At 35.5% G+C, this 13745-nt stretch overlaps 1 protein-coding gene across 13 annotated transcripts in view; it reads left to right on the top strand.

The window, feature by feature from the left end:
• Window positions 1–12986, top strand: part of CSNK1G3 (casein kinase 1 gamma 3) — an 80399-nt gene extending 67413 nt beyond the window's left edge. For 4 of the 13 annotated variants that reach the window (XM_067315194.1, XM_067315187.1, XM_067315185.1 and 1 more), the window contains 4 exons: window positions 4324–4430; window positions 4787–4810; window positions 9264–9356; window positions 10656–12986. In XM_067315194.1, the coding sequence (XP_067171295.1) occupies window positions 4324–4430; window positions 4787–4810; window positions 9264–9321 (189 nt within the window). In that variant the 3' untranslated portion in view covers window positions 9322–9356; window positions 10656–12986. Of the gene's footprint in view, window positions 1–3411; window positions 3598–4323; window positions 4431–4786; window positions 4811–9263; window positions 9357–10655 lie in introns of those variants that run through there. The other 9 variants (XM_067315188.1, XM_067315184.1, XR_010886805.1 and 6 more) reach the window with 6 other exon arrangements.
• Window positions 12987–13745: the final 759 nt, after the last annotated feature.

Genomic DNA, 13745 nt, shown 5'->3' with positions numbered 1-13745 from the left:
GGCTTTATTTTTGAAGAGTGGGGAATTTGGTTACTAAGACTTGTAATGGAACAAAAGATTATTTGCTTAAGTAGTCTTCAACTTTTAGTAGTTCCTTATTCCGGTGGTAAGCAAGTCAAATGTCAGATACGTTTTCTGAGAGCTGTTCTGCCTTAATTTTGAACACAGTAAATAAGATTAATTTGCCTGTACTCAAATCCAAAACAAAACATGGTGATAGCCTGAAGATTTACTGTTATCATTGAGAAACTGGTATTCAGGCTTAACTTTAGTCTTATTATTATTGGCTCTTATCAAGCTTTAAAAGGAATAAGTATCTAAGCTAATCTATTTAACAGTTAATATGCCTGGCTATTGGGTAGTAGGTCTAGTATTGTAAACTTTTGTTAGCTTTATGACATACAGGATAACAAGCACTGTCCAAACTGTGTATATGTGCTCCTCAAATTAAACTTCTAAAAAATTGATGTTCTAAATTTAAACCAAGATATGATCTGATAGCAAGATGCTTAAAATTGTTTTAAATCTCCAATCTCCGGATGACTTTTGTTCTTATTTCTGTCATTCCCTTATGTTTTCCTGTGACATATGTTGTGCTGATTTCTGGGACCATTAGTATCTTGTCAGAGAGAGAAAAGTCTAATGGCTGGTCTGACTTCTGATCCCAGAGCATGTGAGCTTGAGAGTACAAGTGTTCATTTTACCCTGCTTTACCAGTCTTTTACCAAGTCCATGTTTTGGTCAGATTCTGAGATATTTTACTGATGTCACAGGAAACTAATTTCTAGTATTGTAAGTTATTTTAGCAAGGTATAGAACTTATGATTGTAAGATCACAATTGTAGCCCCACTGATACTAATATTTTAATGAGACTTTTCCTAGAGCTGTCTTCGGCAGTGGTGGATTGGAATGCAACTCAGGACATTTGTGTTTGAGGAGCAGGACTGATGCTGTTTTGGTTCACTTCTGCTTTCAGAGACCTCATGATCCCTTTCCAGAAAGATGAAGTTTATATTTTCCTTCCAGCTAAATTAAGCCATGCAGTAGGCAGTTGTTATATTTGGATGTATATCTGGAATATGTGTTTGGGAAGGACTGAGGTCTCTTTCTCCTTAGGCTCCCTAGAGGTTAACTAGAGGGAGGCAGGACAGTCTCTTACCATCTGGTGGTAAGGTTTCTGTAAAGTTTATATAGGTGAAATTCCTTAGAGAAAACAGACTTCTTAATAATAAACCTGAAGACAAGTGCAGAAGGAAGACTTTTTCTGCTAAAATGAATCGTCAAGAAACACTCTTGAAGTTGGTTTGAAGACTTTCAAGAAAAGAATCACTAAATAGGTTGCTATAGCTTCAGAAACAGTGCACTCTCTCTGCTTCCTCTTCTGTAAGCACATAAGCTTGTTGAAAAACCCCAGTATAAGCTTTGTTCTTCATTACTGTGAAGTAATGCATTTGCCCAAGCAGATCACTGTTGCTGCTTTAAAGCTGAAGTCATCTTGCATCTAGAGTTGACCATAGAGGTTCCAAAGAGACCAGAAAAGAGCTGCTGTCAAAAGGCTGATAAGAACCATCCACAAATTTTGAAGTTTGAGTAAAAAATCCTTTATTTTGCTCATCTGCCTCTTCAAAATAGATTTTCTCTAGCAGTGATGAAAGGGCAGACCATAAAGTGTTCAGATACATTTTTGTTCCTGTCAAAATGTTCTCAGTTTCTCACCACTTATTCATCAGAAGAGAGAGAAGAAACTACAACATGTAGCTTGAGAGATAGTTTTGATAACTGAAGTGTTAATGTAGGAATGACTTTCAGATGCCTACTTTCCTGTTTGCCAGTTCAAGTGAAGAATGTATACATACTTGAATTTGATCCCCTTTTTGAATCTGCTGTCCAGTAAAGGTAGACATGAGTGGAATCAACACTCCTAGGAAAGAGGCATGAAGGAGAAAGCCATGTGAAATCTCCAGAGATGACAGGGTTGGCCAGTGTGTTTGATCTTTAAAAGGGTTAAGAGTCATAAATGTTTTCATTTGCTTTTTGTAGGAAAGTGGGAAAAAATCTGACTTTTTTTGCCAAACCAGTGGAAATTATCTGTTCTTTACACCAGTCAAGAATGCTAAGGTGTACTTCCAATCCAAAATGATGTGTTTTTTGTTGTTTCCTGGGATACCCTACTTATTTGAGGAAACTGAAGGCAAAGATTTCTGGTTCTAATCACCTGTTACTAATTCATGTGCACAGGTCTGAAGATCTCTTTAGGAGAAACTTATTTTAAGTCTAGATCATGGAGCAGAATTCGTGACTGATTTGGCCTGCAAGGCAATGTTGTCTACAGTCTTAATTGGGTGGCATTGCTTTATATGCATTAGTACAGGCTAGAGTTATGATTTGGATTCAAAGAGTCCAAAACTCATTTGGATTCAAACTCAAGATGAGCAATACTTGTTATCTACCCTTACAATTTCATCAGATTTTTATCTGATTTAGCACATAATCCTCGAATTTTATTCTGAAAACAGTTTATTCTGCTCAGTTTATTCTGAAACACCATATGCTTCTGTGGTGCTTAACACTGCTATAGCTGGGTATTTCACAAGTAGTAATGAATTTATCTGCTCAGTCCTGGTAAGATGATTAGGATGACCCTGTTTCCCCTCACCAGTAAGCATGGCAAATGGTGACAAGTATTAAGATAATATTGTGAAAATCTACTATGCCAGGGTGTTCAATTTAAAATGCCTGGCTTGCCATTTTGTTTTGTTAAAGTACAATTCCCACTTGCTTCTGTCACTGAATGTTCAGTGCTTCTGCAGTCCCCAGTGATCTCAAAGCATCTTGTGAATGAGGAATACTGTTAGTTAAAGCCACCTGGTTGAAGCTTCACTGACATATCCATCACAACAGAAATCAAGTCTAGTCTCCCAGGATTGCTTCCAGTGGTGTTGACCAAAAATGGAGAAATGAAGTCTCTTGCAATCTCAGACATCGTTTCTTCTGTTTTGGTGTTAAGCTCATGGAGGTTGCCAGGGAAAGTGTATGTTGCTGCTGTTTGTTTTTTGGCAGTGGTTCTGATACTAGTGAAACATCAAAAGGAAAAAACTCAGTCTGAGCCAGGTATATGGCATGGAAAATAGCTAAAGCTCAACATACTTCTGGAGCTCCTCTTGGTTACAACAGGAACTATAGAGCAAGTCTTAGTAGGCAAGGCTATTAGCTCTGCTTATAGATAGATGAGACATAATAGTTATGCTATTATTTCCCACCCCCTTAATCTAATGATAACTTCCCTTCCCTTTGCTTTCTTCTACCTTAATCTCTGACCTTCAGGCAATGGCTGGTAAGAATCTTGAAATACATCTACTATTGGTCCACTTTCCTTTAGCTTAAGCTATAATCTTGATTATGTTTTACAGATGCTTTCTGCAGGTTCTTCTATTATCTGACCAAAATGATGTTTTTGTGCAAAGATGCTTGGCCAAACACTACTACTCTGTAGCTAGTAGACCTCTTATACTTTAATGGATGGGTTTAGCACTGTCAGCTGATCTGATGTCCACTCATCTATATCCAGTTAACATCTGCCTGGCAGATTCTTTGAGGTGAATAAGGGAAAGGCCTCTGGAATGGCTACATTGGTTGTGCAGTAAAACTGATAGGAATAGAGAGAGAGAATAATACTGGACTCCTTCTGGTTTAAAGTCAAAGCAAACATTCCCAGAGAACCAGGATTGTCCTGGTGGCTCAAGAATTATGAAGGAACTTGAGAGGAAATTAATGGGATTGAAGATAAAATCTAAATTTTTTGATGATAGTAATGCTCTTGTGATCTTGGGAACCAAGAACAAACACCTAGACTGTTAGGTCTGCAACCTTTTCTCTTCTGATGATTGCTCTTTGAGATAAAGCTGAGTCAGCCCACACAAAGAAGGAAACAAAGGAACTTGAATACATCAGAGAAGCAGAGGTAGGATGAGACTACCTGAATTAGTATCAGGAAAGGAAAAGGCCCTGCTCCTGCTTTTTGCCTTTCCTTAAGGCTTGTAAAAGGCACTTAGGGGAAACCAGCAAGCCTGATGAGCAGAGTTGCTTTACTTAGTCCACTCTCTTTAGAGAGTCTTCCATAGAGATCTCTGTTCCACTAGTAGAGGTGATGAAAGTCTGGCAGGAAGCCAGGGGTGCCTGAATAAAAGTTAAAATAATAATATTAGAATGAAAGGAATTGTGGAATTAACTAAAATAAGTCTTGAAGATGTATTGTAACTTCAGGAATTTACAAATACAAAGTCTGCCACTAGCATGATTTCACTTATTTCTGGTGATTACAGGTAGTAAGCTCAACAAATGGAGAATTGAACACAGATGACCCAACTGCAGGCCGTTCAAATGCACCCATCACAGCTCCTGCAGAGGTAGAAGTCATGGATGAAACAAAGTACGTACTTCATTTTGCATTCTTTTGATCCTGTGTGCTTAGCTACTTATCTAGTTATTTGAAAAATCTTGTCTGAATTCGATAACCACTGGTGAGGGGCAAAATAGTACAGTGCTACACTTAATTTTGGCATTAAATATTAAAACAGTATACTTTCTTTATGCTGTTTTGGGCTACAGCTCTCAATAACGCATCTCTATTAGAGAATTGCTTGCACGTTTGATTTTTTAACTAATTTTGAAATAATTATTTTAAGATAGTGTTCTGACTACCAAAATTTATGTATAAAAGATGTAGAATTCTTCCTCTGTATTGTATTCTGATTCTCTTTTCTCCCTTATTTTCTTTGTGTATAGCTGCCAGAAAGTGTTGAACATGTGGTGAGTTCTAAAGCAGAGACAGGCAGAAATAGCCCCACAGTCTTTATTCTCATTGCTCTAAAACTTATTTCAGAGAACTTTAATATGGCAATTCAAATTGGAAATTAAAAGTGTTTAATATCATTAAACAGTTAATTTTTTTATAAACAGTCATGCTGAGGAGCTATTTTGCCTGCTGCAAATCTTGCTTGCCTTTAAGTTGTGTAGTCTGTGGTGTACTCCATCTAATCCTTTTTAGTGAGTAGTACAATATTTTTACTTATTTGCTATGCTGTTTTAGAGGGGAAAACATTGTTTTTCAGGTGTTAGAGCACTCAGCTAGTGTTTTAACATATAGAAAATTGCTCACATATATGAACAAGCAATAAATGCTAACTGATGTTTGAACTTTGCTCATTACTTCTTTAAATGTTGTACTTATGAAAGTATCAGTCTTTGACAACCTGTTAGCTACTTACTAAAAAAACTTTGGGGTGCCTAAAACTACAGTGAAATGAAAGGGGGAAATATTAAGATTTTTAATATGAGGTGGACCACTAATGTGTATATACATTCAAGTAATCAAATGTTTTAAAAAAAAAAGTACAGATCTTGATAGCTAAAGACAGAATAATTTTTAACATCTTTTAATTTTTCTGAGAATAGAATTTTGAAAGGGCATGGATCTTAGCTGATCATAAAATAGAGGCACTCAAGTATGAAACCACACATTAGTAACAAAAAACAAACAGTAAGCATTTCATTATAGCCATGAATTTTGTAGGACCCCATTTTCCTAACTTTTTCAATGATGGAAAATTTCTTAGTGTTTCCTGAAGTGATTGTCCTATAGATTCTGGTTTTGATATACATGGTGTGCATATGTAGTTAATTGTGAATGGCAGTGTCTGTTGTACCACACCTGTGCCACTGCTTTCTATATTAGATGATGTGTGGGAAGGCCAGTTCTTTACCTGCCATGTTTAAAAAGAGTGCTCTATTGCTTTCATTTATTCTTCTGGCAAGAATCCAGTTTATTTAAAACAAACAAACCCAGCAACATCCCCCCACCACCACCAAAAAAGAAAGAAAGAAAAAAAAAACTAAAAAAACCACCTCTAAAGAGCTAGGATATTGGTAGGTTAGAAGAAGTTACCCATCCCCTCCTTTTGGTAAGTGCAGTGATAACTTTCTCTGAAGCCTACAGGACCCAGTTTATCTACACACAGGAAAAACAAATTTTTAAAAACTTGGAGTAGTGCTAGAATGTTTAAACCTATGTTTAGATTTCTACCAAAAGCAAGGGAATTCTGAGACATTGAGATACTCTTGGCTCCTTTAAAAGTATAGAAGTTACTAGTTTTGGTCATTTCCTCTAATTTGAATAATGGATAGACAAATACGTAATCCTTGACCTTTTTGGCCTAGTCTTACTGGTGGTGTTGCATGCAAAAAAGATTTAATCTCAAAATCCTACAGTTTTTTTCAGGATGAAATGCATATTTTCAGAGGTGTCTGAACTGTATTTTCCTCATTCACCATTTTTTGAATTCTTTTTGTATTTTGCTAATAATTAAGGCACCCCCCCACCAGACCTTGCCACCAAACACCAATATATAGGTATACATACTTTTCTCAGTAACAATACCTGAGAAGGCTTAAGTAATTTTATATTTTGACATGATAGTTGTAAGTTTAATATCAAAAGATGTTGAGATGTTTAATAGTTGCTGAACAGTGTAAGGAAATGCAAGTACCAGTATTCATTCATGTCAATAGCATAGACATTTTGTTTTTTTAAGGAGACTTATTGTTTTGTCAATAAGTTATTACTTTGTACCTTTTTCATAATCCTTTCTCCCTCTGAAAATACAAAGAAAGTTAACCTCTCTTGCTGATATCTTCTGTTTGTAATATTTCCTTGTATTCTGAGGGCACAAACTTGAATATTTTTTTTTTCTGAAACAGCTTTGTTCTGAATTTCTTTCTCTAATTTGAAAAACTTAAGGTGACTATATCCCAGTTTAAAAGACTGAAGAAAGGGTGCTCTTTGTGACCTGTGGTTTAACTATGAACATAAGTATTGTTTGACCGAATGTTAGATCTACAGTTACTGTTTGAGTGTGACCCTGTAAATCAGGCTAAGTTTTTGAGCAAGCATTTTACTGTTTGGGCCAATCTGGCCAACACATTTCTTTTGTTCGATGTGTGTGTTTACATATGTATTCACATAGAATTCTAGTCTGCATAAGGCTCCTCAGATGTTGCTGTGTCACAAGTCTGACTTTAGCAGTCTATCTTAAATTAAGATGATTTCTTCTTCTTGTAGAAAAGTAGCTTTTAGCCATCTCTCAAGTATTACAACAGTTATAGAGTGTGAAGAATAACTTGATTGCTGTTCTACCTGGGCACTTGCAGAGCTTAGCTTTTCTTTTATCATGTAAAGAACTAATTTTTACATTTACTTCTATCTGACTGTTGATCCAGACTTCTAGAGGTGGTTTTACAGTTATCACTGAGCAATTAGCCTTTCTTTCCTTAACTCCTTGCTAGCCATCTTCATCAGAACAGTTTTTCTCAGAAATGTGTAGTTTGGGTAACCAAAAGGCTCTGCCATAGGCAGACAAGGGCAAACAGGAAAAGAGAATGAAATGATCTTCTATCCTTTCCGCAGCTCACATTCTGGAAGCACATGCTAATAATCCTACAGTAAACTACTACACATACACAGTTGCTTTGTTATGCCAGGGGACTGCCCAAGTGATAGAGGGAAGGATATTTAACAGGAAAAAAAAGTATGATAAAGATTTTGAAGCAGGACAAGAAATATTAGTAAACAATACTGAGATTGCTGGCCTGGGTCATATCTCAAAGGTCACTTAACTTTCACAGAAAAAGCAAAAACATTTCTAGCAGACTGTATAATTCCTATTGTGAAGAGGTTAGGGACCATTTTTGTACATTCTTATTGGATATTGAATATTGTGATAAACTTGTATTATACTCCATAACAATGCCCCTATCCTCTAACTTTAAATTTGTCTTCAACCAAAGTAATGTGTGCATAAGTGATAATGAGGCCCTCTAGTGATGGTATTCTTAAAAACATGCCATCATTTTCTGTTATAAATAGTTATAGTTCTTCAGGAGGTTATACTGTGGATCTCTAGCTTAAGGGTTACGTTTTTTCATAAAATTTCTCACCAGGCAACTTAATATGCCATCCCCATCCCGTCTAAATGTGCTTATATTTATTTGGTTTTGGAAGGCTTGCCAGGTCTAGCGTTTCTAGGATGTTAAACATGCATTTCAGGAATGGTTTCCAAGCCAGTCCCCTCGTTTACAGTACTGTATGGAATTTATATTCCTTTAATGAAACATTCTAAATACATTAATAAAGGATTTATTTTCCCACACCAGAGAACTCTTGAGCATTATATAGTGAAATTTCCTGAACTAGAATACAGTATAATAATTTATCAGATAAAATCAATAGCTGTTATTAAAATACTCTTCTTAACAGTATTATGCAAAATCCAGAAGACAAGGGGGTTGAAAAGGCAGTGCATTAATATTGGTTAAGGGTAGGATTCTTGAATTCTCTATTGTGTGATGCTGTGCTTCTCAGCTGACAGAAGGAGCAAACTAAATAGGCCATGGAGAAAGAATAAAGGACAGCACAGGAACTGCAGCAAAGGATGGGTTGAAATTTGCTGGGAAGGAACCCAAAGCATCCTTAAATTGCACAGAGGGTCAAAGCAGTACTAAACCTTGGAGATGCGGACTGATGTTCCTTGTACACATTTCATTTAAGCAAAATATACTACAACAGTAAAGGCTTAAAGATTTCTAGATAGCATTTTATAGAATTTAAATTAACAATCTGTCACACTTTTACTTTTCCTATGGTTACTTTTGTAATGTGTTCTCTACATAGTAAAATTGGGAATCAAGACAAAACAGTTGTGTAAGCTTTCTTTGAGGCCTCTTAACCTGAAGCAGATGCAAAAAGTGATTTACCATCAGAAACCAGAGTAGAATTTCCTTGTACATAGGATCACAGAATGCTTCAGGTTGGAAAGGGACCATTGTGAAATATTTTGTTTTGATGTGATGTACATAATATATACATAAATAATATACTTGGAAGAAGGTTGTGGTGAATGAAGGATTAAGCTAGATTGGACCCCATACATCTGCTTCTAAACTCAAAGCTTAAATAATGATGGATGTTAGTGGTTGTAGATAGATCTTAAAAAAAGAGCTTGTAGTTATGGGGGAATTTTGGTTGCAGTTGGTGGCTACCAACTTTCCAAAGCAGTTATATCTCTTTTTATAAGTCTTCTAAGGTAAATCTAGTATTATTTCTGGTAGCTATAAAAATACTTATCCTCATAGTTTCCCCTACTGAATTTTAATTTTGGGCTTCCTCTCTATCAATAACCAATTTTTTATTTTTTTTTTTTACTGAAAGTTATGTAACTCTCAGAGCAGCTCTGGTCTGCCTCTGCCCACTGCTACTTTTTCAGTGACTGAGCAAGAGGGTGTCCTTGGATATTTTGAGAAGGTAACTTTTGTCTCCCCTTGCTTTGGATGTTGTTCTCACCCCATTTAGAACCTTATTTTTAGACCCTTATTCTCCCTGGTTTTCAAATTCTTTCCCCTTCCTTTCTCGTATTCCAAACAAACTCAGCAGGATTCCTTTTGAAGTTTAACTACAGATAATGCTTAATGAGCTTGAGGACTTGCTGATGGCATATTGATGCAGTGAATTTCTAGTTTGTCATTTCTGTTGTGCTGCATAGCTTGAGGAAAACTCAAGTATCAGTCTTCATAGTGTATATAGCACTGCAGTAAGCAGTTCATTAAGCAAGCTACAGAATTCCCTGGGGCAAGCTATCCTGAAACAGGAAGCTTGCATGTTCATTTTTGATCGCAATTAAAGTACTGAGAATATTTTCCTGAATGAGAGCTTTAATTTTATAGGTGGTGGTCAGGAGCTAGGAGTTGCTTAAAATAACACCAGGCTAACATTGCATGGAAATGAAAGTTTTCTTTGTATTTGTTGCTTCCTTCTCTTTAATTTGCTTTCAAAAATACTTCCTGGACTTCTGTAGACCTCTTCTCTAACTCCCCCTGTGCCACCTCCCCATCACCCTCTTTTTTTGCTTTTGATGTTTTATTACTAGCTGATTTTTTCTGTTATTAGGTGAAACTGACAATATTTGTTAATTTCAGTTTTCTTCTTATATACAATGAAGCAGAAGAATGTTGGTATACTTTACACTTAAAGCTGTGATTCTCACTTTACTAATATCACAGCACTGAATTAGAATTTTAATTTTTATTGTTGATGAACATGGTTTTCTAAAACTTTTTTTTGGGGAAAAAGGGCTTCTTGGAGTTCTAAGTGCTAAAAGGAAGTTCAAATTGTTCCCCTGTCTTAGCAGCAGTAAAGTCTTAAGTATGCAGTTCAGGTGATGCAAACTTAAGATATGTTCAAGCTTGTATTTGGCATATTAACAGTTATGTGAAAGAGTAAATAGGAATTAAAACTTGCCTTATTCTTGCAAATGTATTTTTAAGTCAGCCCTTAATGCTCATGCTTTTTATACCATCACACAATACTCTAAACTTTACCTATTTTTATTTTGATTTTTTTCCATTGATATAATTTGTTCACCAAAAAGGGTGAAATGTGCCAACTTTACTTCAGTTTTAGTTTCACTAAAAAGTCAATCACCTGCAATAGAGCTTAATATATTCCTTGTAGTGGTGGCTATAACTTCTCTACGTGCTTCAAGCGAAACGGTGTTTTTTGTGGCTTCTCTTTTTATATCGTATGTAATCCATGTCACACCTGCAGGTGCTGCTGTTTTTTCAAGCGAAGGAAAAGGAAAACCATTCAGCGCCACAAATGACTTTAGAAGCAAGCAGAACATGGGAAATTGCTTACTTGTTCAACTGCTGTCTTGTGATCTAAAGAAAAATCTCTGTAGTGACCACACGTTTTCCAAGGACTCCCTTAGAAACAAAATGTCATGCCTCTGTGTTTTGATTTGATTCTCCTACATCCATATTTTTCAATTAATCTATTCTGGAAGCTTTAAAGTTTTGTCAAATATGAGTGCTTCTTTGACCAACAATAAATGGACCAACAAAATGGACACTATCTTCACTAAAGCTAAACTTCAAAAGTATTTCTCCTGCTCTACAAAGTTTTAGCAGTGTCTTAGCTGAAGAAAGATGTCATAAATCTGGTATTAGAATTCTGTAACAGCATATCAAAAGCAGTCTTTTAAAAAGTGGAAAAAATAGATGCACAAGCATTTAGAAAAATGTCTTAAGATTTCTTTTCTTTTGCGTTGATTTTCTTTTTCCAGTATTACTGATGGTACTGCAGTTAAACTGTATTAGCATTGTCCTCTCTGTGATATCATGGTACAGTCACTGTCCAGAGATATCAAGTAGGAAGCGGCAGTGCAGGTGATGACAGTTGTCTAAATGCTGGTGATACTAATGAACAGAAAGCATTTCTGGTAGTCTGAGCTTGAAAATCTGCTTTTGTCATGCCTGTAACGGAGTTGCAGTATAGTAGAAATGATGAGAGTTTTTACAAAAAATAAAATGTTTGTATAATGTAAGTTGTGCTTCCAGTAATGTTAGTAAGATTGAAGTATCTTCAAAAGAGGATCTACAGAGGAGTTATGAAATACACTACGAAATAAATGTGAATTTGGTTAAAGTGGAATCGGTATTAAAGCCTAAATGTTCACTACAGTAACTGCTGATTGACAACATCTTTAAATTGAACATGTGGACGTGCCATGTAATGATGTTAGAGATCTGTTTGTAAATTATTTTACACTCTGATTTAGAAAACAAATGCAATGAAAGTGGGTTAGACTTCTATTGCCTTCTCTACGTACTAGCCCATAGCACCCAAAATTTGCTGTGATTTCTTTTTGTTTTCTGGAATTTTCTTATCTTTCAGTACAATATTACTACTATTGTAAAATACCATGGCAAGGATGGGTCAGGTACTTTCCCCACAGTCCTAAGAAGTGCCTGCAATATGAACAAACCAGCTGTTCTGTAGAAAAGGCAGCCTGTTTTATTTTTTCAAGTCTGCTTCTTTTAAAGCCATAATGACAGAGGTGTGCTTTTGTCATGTTTAGCTGCCAGTTACTTGGAAAGATGGAGTAAAAGATGGAAGTGACTAGACAGATTTGTTGGCCAAAACTCCAGTTCTCTCAGTTTTTTTTAATAAGTCTTGTAAAGCTAACTAGTAATATTTTTTTCTATACATGCATGCCTTTTGGCATACTTATTTATTTTTAAACTGTTTTGTGGCAACATTTAAAATGTATATTAAAGATAAATGCACACCTTTGAATTCATTATTGCATTTACAGGGATTTTAATTGTATTTTGTAATTTATTTTTCCTTAACAGCCAAAAGTGTAGTGCATTGTTTGGGTTATGTGCTCATATGAACACATTGTGTACTTTGATCTTTGTCACATTTGCTGTTGATGATCTTAAGTTTTTGTTTTAAAAAAACTGAACTTGGCCTACAAAAACATACTGTAACTTGATCAACAGTCTCCACTCTACCTGTTTGTGGTATTGATTATCTCAAACTCATGGAGTTACTTTTCTTTTGAGCTGAAGAGGTCGGAGGTTACTTGACCATTCTAATGTGAAAACACGTCCTTTTTTGCAGTATTTGACCAAATTTGTTGCTTCATAATATTTGTAAATACATGTAGTATCTGTATTTCTCATGCACCTGATTGGTTTCCTTCTTGGAGGTTTTTGGCCTGTACAGTGTTTATAAGATACGAACTCCTTACACATAACAAGAAAATGTGTATATTAATCCAGTTATGGACTTAAAATATTTTAAAATATAAAATCTGTTTATTTGCTGCAATGACCAGTATCTAGACACTTGCTTTTTAGCAGTATTTTTAAGTGCTCCAATTTAATGCTGAAGAAAATTTTCTTCTAGCAAAACAAACTGGTCAGTAGTAAGTAATGCAGGTATGTTCAGGTAAAGCCAATATGATTTGCATTTATATGCTTTTTTTTCCCTGTCTAAACTAATGAAGTCAACATTGCCTGGATGTCTAAATAATGAAATACATCCCCGTTTAAATGTAACTGAAGAAAAAAATAAAGGTAGTTTTTTTAATTTGCCTTTTTCCCTTTCCTACAGTCTTGGATGAAATAGAAGCTGTTAGTTTGAGAATTGCCGAACAGTATTAATCTTTTTGGACAGCAGGAATTTGAACATATGTTACTCAAAACAGTACCTCAACATTGCAGTTATGGGTATGTTTGCTGAGCTAACAGGTGTTATTGTAATATGCTTTAGTATGCCTAATGATAAAAATCGTGAAGAGACTTTGAAACACATGTTAATAACTAGGAAATCTACTCATGGTATCCATGGATTAAAGTCTGTCCTTGGTATAGTTCTGTGCTACCTAGAATAAAAACCATCATAGATGCATTGACATATGCAAGAAATGCATCTTAATTTTACCAAGTAGGTATCAAGAAAAGGACTTAGTTAACTCCTCTGTCAGCAAATGTGCACTATAGAGATTATTGCTCTTACCTGTAGAGCATTTGCTATGGTGAAAGCAGGGCATATATATTTGAGAACAATGTTTATAGGCAAAATCGGTTGCTAGACTTCTACTTCAGATTCCTAGAACTTTCCTTCAAAGGCAGATGTTTTCATTTGCTTGTACCTTTACAGATTTAGAGCAGTGAGCTATAGTGCACTATAAGAGGCACCTGTGTGTAGCAATGGGAAACTATGAGCTATTTAAGAAATTCCACTAGGATCAATTCTTAGTCCTATTTGAGATCATCTATAACTAGATAGATTGATCAGCTAATACAAAATGAGATTCTAGGTTCATACTGTCATACTGCTTTTCAA

The sequence above is a fragment of the Apteryx mantelli genome, chromosome Z (genome assembly GCF_036417845.1).
Source record: "Apteryx mantelli isolate bAptMan1 chromosome Z, bAptMan1.hap1, whole genome shotgun sequence".
Taxonomy (NCBI): domain Eukaryota; kingdom Metazoa; phylum Chordata; class Aves; order Apterygiformes; family Apterygidae; genus Apteryx; species Apteryx mantelli.
This window is presented reverse-complemented; position numbering and strand designations above follow the sequence as displayed.